The following is a 13,384-nucleotide window of genomic DNA, read 5'->3' on the forward strand; positions in this document are numbered from 1 at the left end:
AACACTAGAAGTAAAAGATCTAATGAGGATAACAATCCAAACTCAATTCAGGAAATGTTCGGAAAGCATCTTCCCTGAGCTATGAGCCCTTTTACTTTGTGAGATTATTTGAATCAATCTACTTGACCACAAACAATGAAATCTTTCAAGTCCAAGTGTGGAAAAAAAGAGAAATCTTTGTCAAGTTCATTTACTATTAGAGAATTAGGACAAACAACCTGGTGGCAGCCACTTCAGAGCTGACCAAAATCTAATGTGGTTCTCCACACCCCTCTGGAGAAAGTGGGTATTATGTAGAATGTTGCCATCTTGTGCGTGCTATGAGATCCGGCAATGCTGAGAAATAATTTTCCTTTAAAAAATCTGACTCAAAACACCTTTTGTAATTTATATTTGATAATAAAAATTTTCCGCTTTTAGATTTAATTCTTTTTTTTTTTTTTTTTTTTTTAAAGATTTTATTTTTTCCTTTTTCTCCCCAAAGCCCCCCCGGTGCATAGTTGTGCATTCTTCGTTGTGGGTTCCTCTAGTTGTGGCATGTGGGACGCTGCCTCAGCGTGGTCTGATGAGCAGTGCCATGTCCGCGCCCAGGATTCGAACCGACGAAACACTGGGCCTCCTGCAGCAGAGTGCGCGAACTTAACCGCTCGGCCACGGGGCCAGCCCCTAGATTTAATTCTTAATCTCAGAAGCTTATTCTTTTTAGCAATGTTTGCCATTGATCTAGGCTTGGACGCGGAATTAATTTTAATATACACCCATTTCATTTGGTAAAAACGTATACTTGCAGCATCTCTAAATCATACAAATATAAAATTAATTATAAATATTAAATACATTATATTTAAATGCATATAACCATTTTTCAAACAGCTTATTTACTTTTAAAGTTGTTGATATTTTACTTTTTCAAATAAATTTTATCTCACTTTATCTTCTTCAAATATTCAAGTACGTCAAATAATTTTCTTATGCTAGCTTAATTTTACCTTGTTTTCCATTTCATTTTTAACATATTCAGTTTACCTGTATAAGTGTTCTAGTATTAGAAAGTCAAAGAAATTGGCAAGTTAGGATGCTTTCAAAGGGAAATTTAGTATTACTATCATCGATGGCAGTGATACTGTGAAGTATTAGAAATAACATACTAAATATTTGCAGATAGGGTGGCTATATAGAATGAGTCTTGAGTGAAGTGTGATGCTTTAGTCATACACTTTATTGTATTTGCTCATCTCTCAGAGGTATTCACTAAAACTGGGGCGCTAACCATGTGAAGAAATGCGCATTCTCCGTGCTTTAGAATTTCATTCCCTGTGTACCAAGTACAAAAACCTGTAGTTTTCTCAAGAAACTTTACCTTCAAACTCTCTACATAAAAGAGCATTATGAATATTTTTATCAGCTGTATTTTAACATTAAATAAATAACTCAAATAAAGATTGGCTTGGCGTGTAACCGGTTTTAAGTGTGTCTAGTGGAAATTAGAAAGGTCTTTTTCTTTAAATGATAGATTTGTGATCACTGACTTAGCCTCCGTATCTGTCACTGGTCTGTTCCGTCGTCTGTTTCCTCCTGAGTGAGATTGGGTAGGTTGTTGCTAGGAACTTAGTCTGCTGGGTCACTCAGTGTGTTAGTGAGCAAGAGGATGGAGGGTCTCTATGATCTTATTTCTGAAGCATCGATTGTGAGGCCTCCTCTTTCACTTCTCATTTACTTTACTTGATTGTTCTCTCTTTTCTTCTGTCAGGCGTTCTGTCTTCTAAGGGTTGGTCAATTTTATTTTTTCAAAACATTGACTCATCCTTTTGATCTTTTGTCTTTCTCCTCTATTTCCTTTCTTCTGTTCTCACCTTTGTGACTTCCATCCTTCTGTTAGCTTTGGATTCAGTTTTCCCTTTTCCTAGTTCTGTGTGTTCTCACTTAGGTTGTCAATTTGAGGTCCTTCTTCTTTAAGACATTACAAGTTGATCACTGCAAACTTCCCTCAGTATTATTTTTGCTGCATCCCATAATTTTGGTGTGTTTTTAATTCTTTTTGTTTGTCTTGAGCTATTTTTTAATTTCTCTCTTGATTTCCTCTTTGACCTAATGTCTGTGTAAGAGGCTGCTGTTTAATTTCCATCTCTCAGGAATGATGCAGGTTTCTTCCCGATATTGATTTCTAGTCTCACTCCATTGTGTTCAGGACAGATGCTTGGTATGATTTCAATCGTCTTAATTTTGTTAAGATTTGTTTTGTGACCTCAAACGTGATCCCTTCTGGAAAATACTCTGTGTGCTCTTGAGAAGAAGGAGTATTCTGCTGCTCTTCAATAAAATGTTCTTAGTATTTAATGTCATTTATTTCTACCGTGTCCTTATTTTCCGTCTGGATGTTCTATCCATTGTTGAAAGTTGGGTCTTGAATTCGCCGACTTTCAACTTGTATAATCTAGTGTTCAGAATACATAAATATCTCTTAGAACTCAATAACAAGAGACAAATAAAACAATTAAAATAGGCAAATGGTTGAAATAGACATTTCTCCAGAAGATATGCGGATGGCCAATAAGCACAAGAGAGATGCTACATGTCATTCATGATTAGGGAAAGGGAAATTCAAACCACAATGTGCTACTGTTTCAAACTCAATGTGTAGGCTGTATTCAACATAAAGGAAAATCACAAGTGTTGGTAAAGATGAGGAAGAAGGGGAGCCCTCATACATCACTGGTGGGAACGTAAAATGATGCAGCCACTGTAGAGCACAGCTTTGCATTTCTTAACATCTTCAAGCAATCATTGCCTTTGAGTTGGACAGTCCATTGTGAGGCATCTCCAAAAGAACATGGAAAACATATGTTTGCAGGAAAACCTGTCCATGGACATTCAAAGCAGCATTATTCACAGTAGCCCAAAAATGAAATAAACCCAATTTTCCACCAAATTATGAACACATAAAGCAAATGTGGCATATTGATACTATGGGATATAACACAGCCCTAAAAAGGAAGAAAGCACTGCGACGTGCTAGGCCCTGGATGATCCTTAAAAAAAGTGTGCTAATTGAAGTGGTACACAAAGCCACAGATTCTATGATTCCATTTGAATGAAATGCCCAGAATAGCAAATCTGCAGGGAGAGGAAACAGATAAGGTCTTTCTGTGGACTTGGGTTAGGGCAAAGCACAGAGACAGCGAGGCTGGGTTTCTTTGCAAGGTATTAAAACTGTTCTGCAATTAGATAGTAGTGAGAGCCACACAACATTCTCATTGTCCTAAACGTCACTGACTTGTGTACTTTCAAATACTTAAAATGGTGTATTTTATGTTGAGCAGATTTTCTTCAGTGAAAATTTGAAATTAGGGTAATTCATGCAGCTATTAGGGGTAAGGCACGGTGTAGCCCTGAGAGTAAACAGCTGATTAGGGTCTAGAGGCGAGTACGAAAATCACACAAGCAACAGTCTGACATCCAGTCCATAGTCATGGTCTCCACCTTGAAAAGACCAGTCGAGAAAATAGGTCAGTGGTCTTGGGGGCCCTGGGAATCTGTTCAGAGATCTCGGTTATACTGGGCAGTATTCTCACCTCTTGGACCCTCTGGTGTAGGTAGGTTTGAACTTGTCAGTTGTTGATGTACATGCAGGTGGTAGACCATGGGAGGGCCCCGACCCCTCCTTCCTTGGCCAGTAGAGATAGTCTGAGGCCAGGTGGTTTCCTAAAACCATTTGGCAGAGACTTAGGCGACTGTCCTACAAGGAGTAGAATAGAGTCTCATGGAGCTGCTGTCCGTGTTGGGTTGTTTGTCCACACTTCTGGGTGGCCTCAATTACCTGCTTTTCTGTGGCTACGGCCACTACCCTATGCCAGTCCAGTCATCCTAGTAGAACAGACATATCTCTTTGGGTCGGTGGTAGCCTGTCAGGGCAGGAAACTCAGGGACTCTTGGTCTGTGGGGTGCACCTCTAGGGGCAGGTCCGTGGAGACAATGATGTACTGCAGAACATCGCCTGGGGAAAGCTGGTCAGAGGATGTGGGGGAGAGCGGGGTACCAGGGAGCGCCTTGTGACGTGCGCCCACAGGAAGACCCGAAAGTAGATGTTCCTGCTATGAAATAGTCACCGGCTCTTGGGGGTCAAACCAGCGATTGGTGCCCATCCAGTGGCTCCCTGTGCTCTACGATTCCAGGTGATACAATCAAAGCGTGTGTGGGCCAAGAGCTGCTTGTGCCCGGGCACAGAATCACCAAGGTGGCCTCAAAGGCTCCCCCAAAATGACTCCTCAAAAAACAGCTGGGGCAGAAAATGTGTGGAGTATTTTGAAGGGAAGCTTGGGGCAAAGATGCTGTTTGATGGAGCTGGCTAAAATTGAGTTTCTCATCAGGGCAGGCACTTCAGCTGGGGTACCGGTGATTGGAGGCCATGTGACAGGCCCACCAGTTTCTGAGTCCCGATGCTGGGCAGCCCGCTCAGCCCACTGGACTGATGAAGTGGTGCTTACGAAGCCTCTTGCTGGCCTTGTGGAAAGCAGGGCAGTGTGGTGGGAGAAGTCGTGATAGTGTCAGAGGGAGTCATGGCGGGGATTGCGGTGTGGAAGGGGGAGAACTGGAGGCAGGTGCGGTGGATGTGTGACCAACAATGGTCAGGAAGGGAAACCCGGGTGTACCTGGGGCCAGCAGGGGGCCAGCAGAGTCATGTGTCAAAACCAGACGGCGGGCCCCAAGAGGAGCCTCTTACGCTAAGCCCCACGTCACCAAACTGAGTCTTGACTTCATTAGATTTTCGACTCTCCCGGAAACAGAATCTTAAACCAGTGGATCAGGAATCCCCCAATCAGTACTAGGTAGGTATTCCACGTCATAGACTGCTGCTGTCCCCTGAGGAAAGTAACCTTGCAATAAGCCAGCCACCCTCCCGCCTGCTGTGACTTCTTTTCCTTCTCCCTTCTGCCTTTCAAAGTCTTTCATTCTGTACAGCTCCTTGGAGCTCCTTTCTATCTGCTAGATTGGATGCCTCCGGATGCAGGAATTGGTGAATAAAGCAATGAAGTTCTTTAGACTTACACAGTTGCATTTTGTTTCTTAACGGCTTGGTGGCAGCAGTGGGATTGGAAGGAGACTTCTCATGGCTTCGGGGATGAGAAACACGAGCGTTGGTACCCATGAAGCCTTTGGATTCTCCGTCTTTTTTGCTGTCTCTGAGGGCTGTGGGTAAGTGTCTCGTGCATCTCAGCTCCACTCTCCCTGCATTGAGCTCCTGATCTAAGTGACTTTCCAGGCGCAGGTTAACGGGCCAGTGTAGTCTGACAGGATGCTCTAGCAGAGCATCTGTCTCAGCCCTGGGTTCGTCCACAGTGCCAGTCAAAGTGGTAGCAGGCAGCTGGAGCTGGCAGATGGTTCCCTGAGACGCTGAGTCTCTAGCCCTTGGTTAGTCCACAGTCCCAAATTTGGTGGGGTCCGCTGGTTCTTCCTGCAGTCCCGAGTGTTAGGGTCTGCTGGTTCCGTGCGTAGTTCTGGCCAGGGGAGAGGGTGGCACAGACGTGTGCTACATCCACACCCGGTCCTTGAAAACTTCCCACATGCATTTGACACGCATTTTTCTCTCCCTTGACTGGATGCAGATGTCGATGAGTTCTGAGGAAATGCTGAAGGCACAGTGTGGAGGAATTCTGGGACGCTGCGTGACTACTTGGAAGAGTGCTGTCCCCTCCACCTGAACACCACCCGGCACTACCAGAAATGAGAGGCGTCCTGTGATCGTGGATTGGAAGCCTCCATGTTGTTAAGATGTCAACTTCTTCAAAGAAATGAGCCAATTAAATGCAGTCCTTATCAAAATCCCAATGACATTTTGTGCTGAAAAACACCCATCCTAAAACTCGTATGGAATCTCAAGTATGCCCAGATGTCTAAACTGGTCTTGAAAGGAAGTACTAATTTGGAGGACTCTCTTTTTACTGATTTAAAACTTGCTACAAACCTACAATATCAAAACAGCATTGTAATGGCGTAAAGACAGACACATAGACAATCGGAACAGAATAGAGAGCCCAGAAATAAGATTGCCAAGGTTATTCAACAGCGGGAAAACAGTCTTTTCAACAAGTAGTTCCTGAAAAAGTGGATATCTTCATGCAAAAAATAAACTTGGATTCTTGCCTCACACCAGATATAAAACTTAATTCTCAATGGATCATGATCCAAATGTAAGAGCTGAAACTCTTTGAAGAAAACATAGGAGAAAACTTTCCACAATAGGATTTGGCAATGATTTCATGGATATGACACTCAAGGCATGGGCAATAAAAAAAAAGAGTACACATGCCAAAATTCATGAATATTAAAACTTTTCGGCCTCTGAAGACAATATCAACAGAGTAAAAACACAACCCATGCAGCATGGGAGGCCATATTTGCAAATGATCTATCTGACAAGGGCTGAATATCCAGAATAGATCTAGAACTTCTAAAATTAACAACAACAAAACAAACAACCCAAATCAAAAACGAGCCAGGTACTTGAATAGACTTTTCCTCCAAGAAGATACGCAAATGGTCAACAAGCATATAAAAAGATGCTTAACGTGACTAATCACTGGGGAAATGTAAGTCAAAATCTCAATGAGACACCACCTCACATCCATGTGACGGCACTCCAAAAAATAGACAGTGAAGAAAGGACTCAAACAAATGTTGGCAAAGATGTGGAGAAATTGGACGCAGGTACACTGTGGCTGGAAAGTAAAATGGTATAGTTGCTGTGGAAATCAGCATGGCAGTTCCATAAAACAATTAAAAAATAGAATCACTAAATGTCCCCTCAATTGTACTTTGGGATATATACACAGCAGAGCTGAAAGCTTGGTCTCAAAGACATATTTGAACACCCATGTTCATGGCATCATTGTTCATGATCGCTGAAATGTGGAACAACCCAAGGATCCATCCAGGGGTGAATGGAGAAGCAACATGGGCATATCGACACACAACTGCATATTATTCATCCTTAAAAACTAAGAATAATCTGAGATATGATACAACATGGATGAACGTTTAGGACAATCAACCAGTCCCAAAAATACAGGCCTTGTGTGACTCCACTTATATGAAATTCCTGAAATGGCCAGATTCAGAGAGACGGACAGCAGATGCAGTGGTCAGGGGTGGGAGCAGAGGAATGGGAGTGACCGATGAGTGGGGACAAGGCTTCAGTTCTGTGGGGTGACAAGAGTTGTGAAGATGCATTGTGCTGATGGCTGCACCACCATATGACTTTGGTCAACACACTGAAGATGCGCTTAATGAAATTAATGTGCTTAATGATGTGCACACAGAAAAATGGTCAAGACGGTAAGTTTTACATTGTGTGTATTTTAAGCGAATAAAAATAGATTTTCTGTTAAAAGTGCAAATACAAAGAAATGAGCAGAGTATGATTTAGTGTTGCCATTCGTGCTCTTCCATTCTGACCCTGGTGTTTGTCTCAGCCCTTGTACCTGAGACAACTTTGATCAGACAAATGCTTTCATTCTGGGCCTAAGAGAACCTTGAAATCAGAATTAAACAAATCTCTTCAAAATTTTTGTTACAATGTATTTTTCAGAGAAAAAATAATAAGACGACATTTTTAATATTAAATTTGTTTGTTTTATATTACTTTCAGGTCTACATCAGAATGATTCAATATGTGTGTATATTGTGAAATGATCACTATAAGAAGTCTGGTTGACGTCTATCATCAAGAGTTACAAATGTGTTTCTCGTGATGAGAACTTCTAAGATTTACGCTATTAGCAACTTTCAGAATGCAATATAGTAATATTAATTCCTTGACTGCTATAAAATACGCACCATAAAACAATTCCAGTGTATCCATTTTGTTATTAATTCACTGAATCTGTTTTTTCTCAGAATCAATTAATTGTTATGCAAATGACTGAATTTCTTTTAATCTACATCATAATGTACTGAGTACAGGTTCTGACATTTTAAGTTTTGTTTAGGTGTTATTCTTTCTAGCAAGTAAACTTTCCTGAATCTTATCAGTCATATCAAAATATATTCGGATGTATTTCTTCTTCCATCGATATTTAGTCACTGATAAAGTTCACCGTGTGCCATTTTAACCATTATCAGTTTTGTGTGCTGAGGGTGATTTTACCCAGTAATAGACACCGTGTAGGTTCGAAGTCTCCTTGGAGGATAAGCAGTGGGGGGAGGTCAAAGCATGGAATTTGTTTCATTTGCTGAGGGTCCATTTTGACCTTGCTCTTACAAAACGTGTTCTTTGCCCATTTGGGAATCTGAAGCCCAGAAAGTTGGAGGGACTGGCCCAGACCTCAGGAGGGGGTCAGAATCCAGAAGATCAGGCAGGGCTCTGGCTTCCTTGGCCAGGGCTCAACCCCTTCCCTTCGGGTTTTCTTTGGAAACAGGGACCTCATGGTCCTAGGGGAGCCCTGCCCACCCCGTCCATGGGGGCGGTCATCTTCCTGTTCGCATCCAATCATGCACAGGCACACTCACACCGATTTCTCCTGTGTGGACCATGCAGGGACCCCAGGAAAGAGCAGACACCAGGGAAGTGACAAGAGGCCGAGGAGAAGGCGGTCGGAGGCAGCTCTGCCATGAACAGTAGCATCCGTCCTCCTGCCTACATGCCCAGAAGGCCCGAGACAGACCGAAGAATCCCTAAGGTTTCTAGGTGTGTACCTGTTCCAAGGACATCCCTGGCCCAGCCTGGAGGGCACAGGACTGGGGAGCTGGAGTCCACTTCTGTGGGCACCTGCTACTCTGATGAGCCGTTCTCCTCTTGTGTAGACATTGGTTAGAGGAGAGAAGACCTTGGTGTCCTCCTGTTTCAAGTGGAGTGCGTCCAGCGGGTGACTCCCTGGGTTCCGTATGATGCTCACGAAGGGTCTGTGGCCCTTGGTTCTCCATCGATGACGCCCTGTGCTCTGAGCACCTGAGAAAATGCTTTCCCACCTGCTGGAGATCCTTTAGAACTGAGAGAGGTTTGGGGGTTCGGGTGGATGAGAACTTGGGATAAGGAAGAACATGCCAGAGCACTGTGAACTAAGGCCAGAGTCCAGGGACAAGACCAGTCCTTGTTGGACTCCCGAGGCCCTCAATTGGCTGGAGAGGAGAATCATTGCCTTGGTTGAGGTCAGGATGCCTCCTGAGAAAAAAGGACACCCAAGTGGAGGGACAGAAAGAATGAGGGAGAGGGAGGCTCCTGAGGTTCCTCCCACGGCCTGGAAGCCTGCAGGTCCTGCTCCTTTACCCCTGGGACAGTGGGGAGCCTCTGCCTTGAGGACACCCAAAGAGACTTCCTGTTTGGTGGCTTCTGCCAGGGCTGCAGTGCTGGTGCTGGCCACCAGGGGGCAGGCAGCCTCCAGCGTCAGTGGTGCCCAATGAGGTTGCGTTTTCACTGTTGTCACTTCTATTGGGATGTAATTGCCACACAGCACTGCCTAAGTTAACACTGTTGTGTGGTACATTTCAAAATTGCTAAGAACCAAGAAGCTAAACTTCTCATCACAAGCAAACACTTACTTTTCTGTTTTCGGTGACGGATGTTAAGTGAACTGGTGGTGTCATTGCGCAGGCTGTGTGCATCCAGTCCCTGTGCTGACTTCTTAAACTTACACGGCGCCCACTCAGCCTGCCTCAGCTGCTGGAGCAGCGAATAGCTGTGCAGAGGCCTTTCCGGCTGTGCCCCGCCTCAGAGAGAACTCACTCCTCCTGGTACTAGCGCTCCTCTCCACAGTCTGACTTGGTGAAGAGCAGGAGGAGGGGACACGAGTTTCACAATTCTTCACTCAGCGACTGTGCACCGAGCACTCACCCTGTGCCAGGTGCTCAGGTGGGTGTAAGTGCAGGGCTGACAGTGACTGAGTGGTCCCTGCCGGTCAGGAGCTCACACTCTGGAGGGGACAAGGACAAAAGCATGAAAGCAAAGACATGAGAGGGGAAAGAGCCAGCGCTGAGGGGACATTCAGGGGCCTGTGAGGGAGGGCCAGGGGTCACCGGGTAGGGGTCTGAAAGGCCTCACTGGGGCGACATTTCCTGGGACCAGAATGACAAGAGGGAGCCAGCCCTGCACAAGTCTGGGAGCGGCGTGTCAGGGAGAAGGCACCCCTGCTGTAGACGCTCATGGGCAGAAGGGGGTTTGGCCAGAGGATGTGAGAAAGGTGGCCAGTGTGGCTGGAGGGAGCCTGGGGGGAGAGAGGAGGCGGCGGAGGGCAGGGCCAGATCCTGGGGCCTGAAATCACGGTTCCAGTGCCTTGCATCTGTAAACGGCAAATGCCTCATATCTCACAATTTTTGTGGTTGAGGAATCAGACAGAGATTAGCTTGGTTCTTCTGCTCGAGATGCCTCAAGGCCGCGGCCGCGGCCTCAAGTGATGCTCGACTGGCAGAGGATTTCCTCTCAGGTTCACTCAAAGGAGTCGAGGTGCACTTTGGACTCAGAGCATGGGTTCCTTTCTGTCTGTTGGCCTGGGCGCTGCCTCGGTTCTCTCCCATGTGGGCCTCTGTGTATGGCAGCTCAAAACGTGTGTGCTTGATTCCACAGCTCAGGGACAGGAGAGAGAGAGAGACACGGGAAAGAGAGAGAGACGGAACTTAAGAGAGGGAATAAGAAACAAGTCAGAGACTTTCTATGTTTAAAATTTAGACATGACACTCGTCCACATTGGCTGTGTTCTATTGGCGAGAGCCAGTCACTAAGCACTCAGTGGTCACACAGGAATCTGTGAGGGATGTGTGTACCACGGGTGGGGATCTCTGGGAGCCACGGTGAAGGCTGCCCACCTCACAGATCAAGATGAGGCTCTTGGGTCTCTTTCTAAACAGAAGAGGAAACAATGGAGAGGTTTGAATCCAGAGGATGACAGTGTCTGGATTTCATTCATCAACCCTCTCCTTGTGCTGACATTGAAATGAGGCCAAGAGAGGAAGTGCCTGTTGCAATAGCGCATTGCTGAACCCAGGCCTGGTTTGAGTGGTGTTCATGCTACATCCCTTCTCGTAATTCTTCCATCTCTTTGTTTGTGCATTCCTTGCACTTGACACCACCTCACAGGTGGTATGGATATTATTTCATATACACCTGATGATGTCCCTAGCAAGTAGATTCTAGGCGGATTCCCCTTGGGCAGGTTTGGAGACTGGGGAGGCCCTGAGAGGCACAATGAGTTTTCCAGGACAGAGAACTGGTAAGATAAAGGAGGTCTGAATTCTGCTCTGCCTCCTCAAAGCTGGGACCCTCATCACATTCCCAGGGAGCTGTGGCTGGGGCTGTGGAAGCTCCTCATGTAGAGTTAAGAAGAAGACATGGGGGTGGTTTGGGTAGGTCCGATTACAGGAAGCAGCCCAGGTAATGGAATCTTGAAAAAGTGACCTCACTTCCTTGGCGATAGACCCCAACAGATTTAGAACTCTGGTAACCAGGCAGTTAATTCTAGAGACAGACCCCTAGCCAGTTCATCTGACTGGAGACACTTCGGAGTAAAACATGTTTACTTGTTGTGTACCAGTTTTCAGAGGCTCTAGGCTCAGGAAAACCCAGAGTGTGAGATTGTTGTGTTGTTGTGGACATCGGATCAAGCCTCATGGCCAATTTGGCAGGAGGTACCCAAAGGTAATGTGGGGCAGCCCAGGGCAGCCCACTGTAGGGCAGGACACAACTCGGATCCCACCTGAGCAGCCCCATAGCCCTTGCACCTTGTGTGAGGGTTTGTGTGTGAGTGTCGGTGTGTGTGTGTACGCGTGGGCGCTGTGCGGGAAGGCAGCAGGTGAGGAGTGGGTCCCTCCTGGGCAGGAGGAGAGTGTTATGTGCTGTCAGCCAGGTGAGTCTGTCATATTGATACCCCGGGGCTTGGCTGGCAGCCTGAGCAGCTGGGTGCTGGGATCAAGCTCCTCTGCCCTTGTGTTAATCCTGAGCCGTAGAAGTTTCATCTAGTTCCCTCCCTGGTCAGATGTCTGTGCAGACGTCCCTCTGTGCCTGAATTAGGGAACAGAATTCCTCATGGGGGTGTCCCCCTGTGGCGATGTGCAGGCAGGCCCCTGATGCCTCCTGGCCCATCTGCCGGGCACTGTCTTTCCAGAACTCCACGCAGGAGATCTTTGAAGAGCTACATGATGGGTTCGACTTCTCTCCCTCCCTAGTCAAGGGGCAGGAGCAGCAGGCCGCCAGCAGCATCCTGTGCCGGTCTGAGGTGAGAGCAGGAGCAGAGGGTCTCCCCGCCCACCACCCCAAGATGTTCAGGTTGGGCCTGGAACCCAGGTCCGAATCTGAGCACACCCCTGGTGCCCTCACAGGGCTTTCCCACTGAGTGTCCTACGGCCTTACTCCCAAAGGAGTCTGGGCCTCCTCTCCTCCCCAGCCAGCTGAGGGCTCGGGTGGAAAGACACTCTCCACATGTTTCTTGGAATCGTAGAGGAAAGGTTTACTGTTGTTGTCACTTCTCACGAGGCCATGAGGACCTTAGCATTTTGCTCCTGTTTTGATTGATGTAACTTCCCGGCTGGGAAGCTGTAGCACTCAGCGCCACTGTCCTTGCAGACCTGCTCCAAGCCTCACAAATCATCACACTTGCTAGGCTGATTACACACAAAGAGCATGGGCGTGGATTACAGGATTCTATACATTTCTCTGCACCTTGTCATCTCACAAAACACTTCGAATCAGAGCAGTTTGTTACGTGCTGTAAAACTGGTGAGTCTGTGATATTCATACCCCAGGCTGGCAACCTGAGCAGGTGGGTGCTGGGGATCAAGCTCCTCTGCCCTTGTGTTAATCCCGAGCCTTAGAAGTTTCATCTAGTTCCCTCCCTGGTCAGATGTCTGTGCAGATGTCCCTGTGTGCCTGAACTAGGGAACAGAAATTCTCATGGGGGTGTCCCCCTATGGCGATGTCCAGCAGGCTCCTGATGCCTCCTGGCCCGTCTGCCGGGCATTGTCTTTCCAGAACTCCACTCAGGAGATGTTTGAAGAGTTATGTGTTGGGTTCGACTTCTCTCCCTCCCTAGTCAAGGAGCAGGAGCAGCAGGCCACCAGCAGCATCCTGTGCCGGTCTGAGGTGAGAGCAGGAGCAGAATGTCTTTACCCCCACCCCCCCCAAGATGTTCAGCGTCGGCCTGGAACCCAGGTCTGAATCTGAGCACACCCCTGGGGCCCTCACAGGGCTTTCCCAACGGAGTGTCCTACGGCCTTGCTCCTGAAGGAGTCTGGGCCTCCTCTCCTCCTGAGCCAGCTGTGGGGTAGGGTGGAAAGACACTCTTCACGTTTCTTGGAATCATAGAGGAAATGTTTAATGTTGTTATCACTTTTCACGAGGCCATGAGGACCTTAGCATTTTGCTCCTGTTTTGATTGCTGTAACTTCCCGGCTGGGAAGCTGT

At 46.6% G+C, this 13,384-nt stretch overlaps 1 protein-coding gene across 10 annotated transcripts in view; it reads left to right on the forward strand.

Annotated features, from left to right (window-relative positions):
* The window catches only part of LOC138919063 (ral guanine nucleotide dissociation stimulator-like), a 45,225-nt gene that overhangs the window by 23,678 nt on the left and 8,163 nt on the right, over positions 1-13,384 (forward strand). For 2 of the 10 annotated variants that reach the window (XM_070243077.1, XM_070243079.1), the window contains exons 2-6: positions 5,083-5,193; positions 5,604-7,332; positions 8,534-9,844; positions 12,090-12,200; positions 12,953-13,063. In XM_070243077.1, the coding sequence (XP_070099178.1) occupies positions 12,968-13,063 (96 nt within the window). In that variant the 5' untranslated portion in view covers positions 5,083-5,193; positions 5,604-7,332; positions 8,534-9,844; positions 12,090-12,200; positions 12,953-12,967. Of the gene's footprint in view, positions 1-5,082; positions 5,194-5,603; positions 7,333-8,533; positions 9,845-10,777; positions 12,201-12,952; positions 13,064-13,384 lie in introns of those variants that run through there. The other 8 variants (XM_070243080.1, XM_070243075.1, XM_070243078.1 and 5 more) reach the window with 7 other exon arrangements.

The sequence above is a fragment of the Equus caballus genome, chromosome 19 (assembly GCF_041296265.1).
Source record: "Equus caballus isolate H_3958 breed thoroughbred chromosome 19, TB-T2T, whole genome shotgun sequence".
Classification (NCBI taxonomy): domain Eukaryota; kingdom Metazoa; phylum Chordata; class Mammalia; order Perissodactyla; family Equidae; genus Equus; species Equus caballus.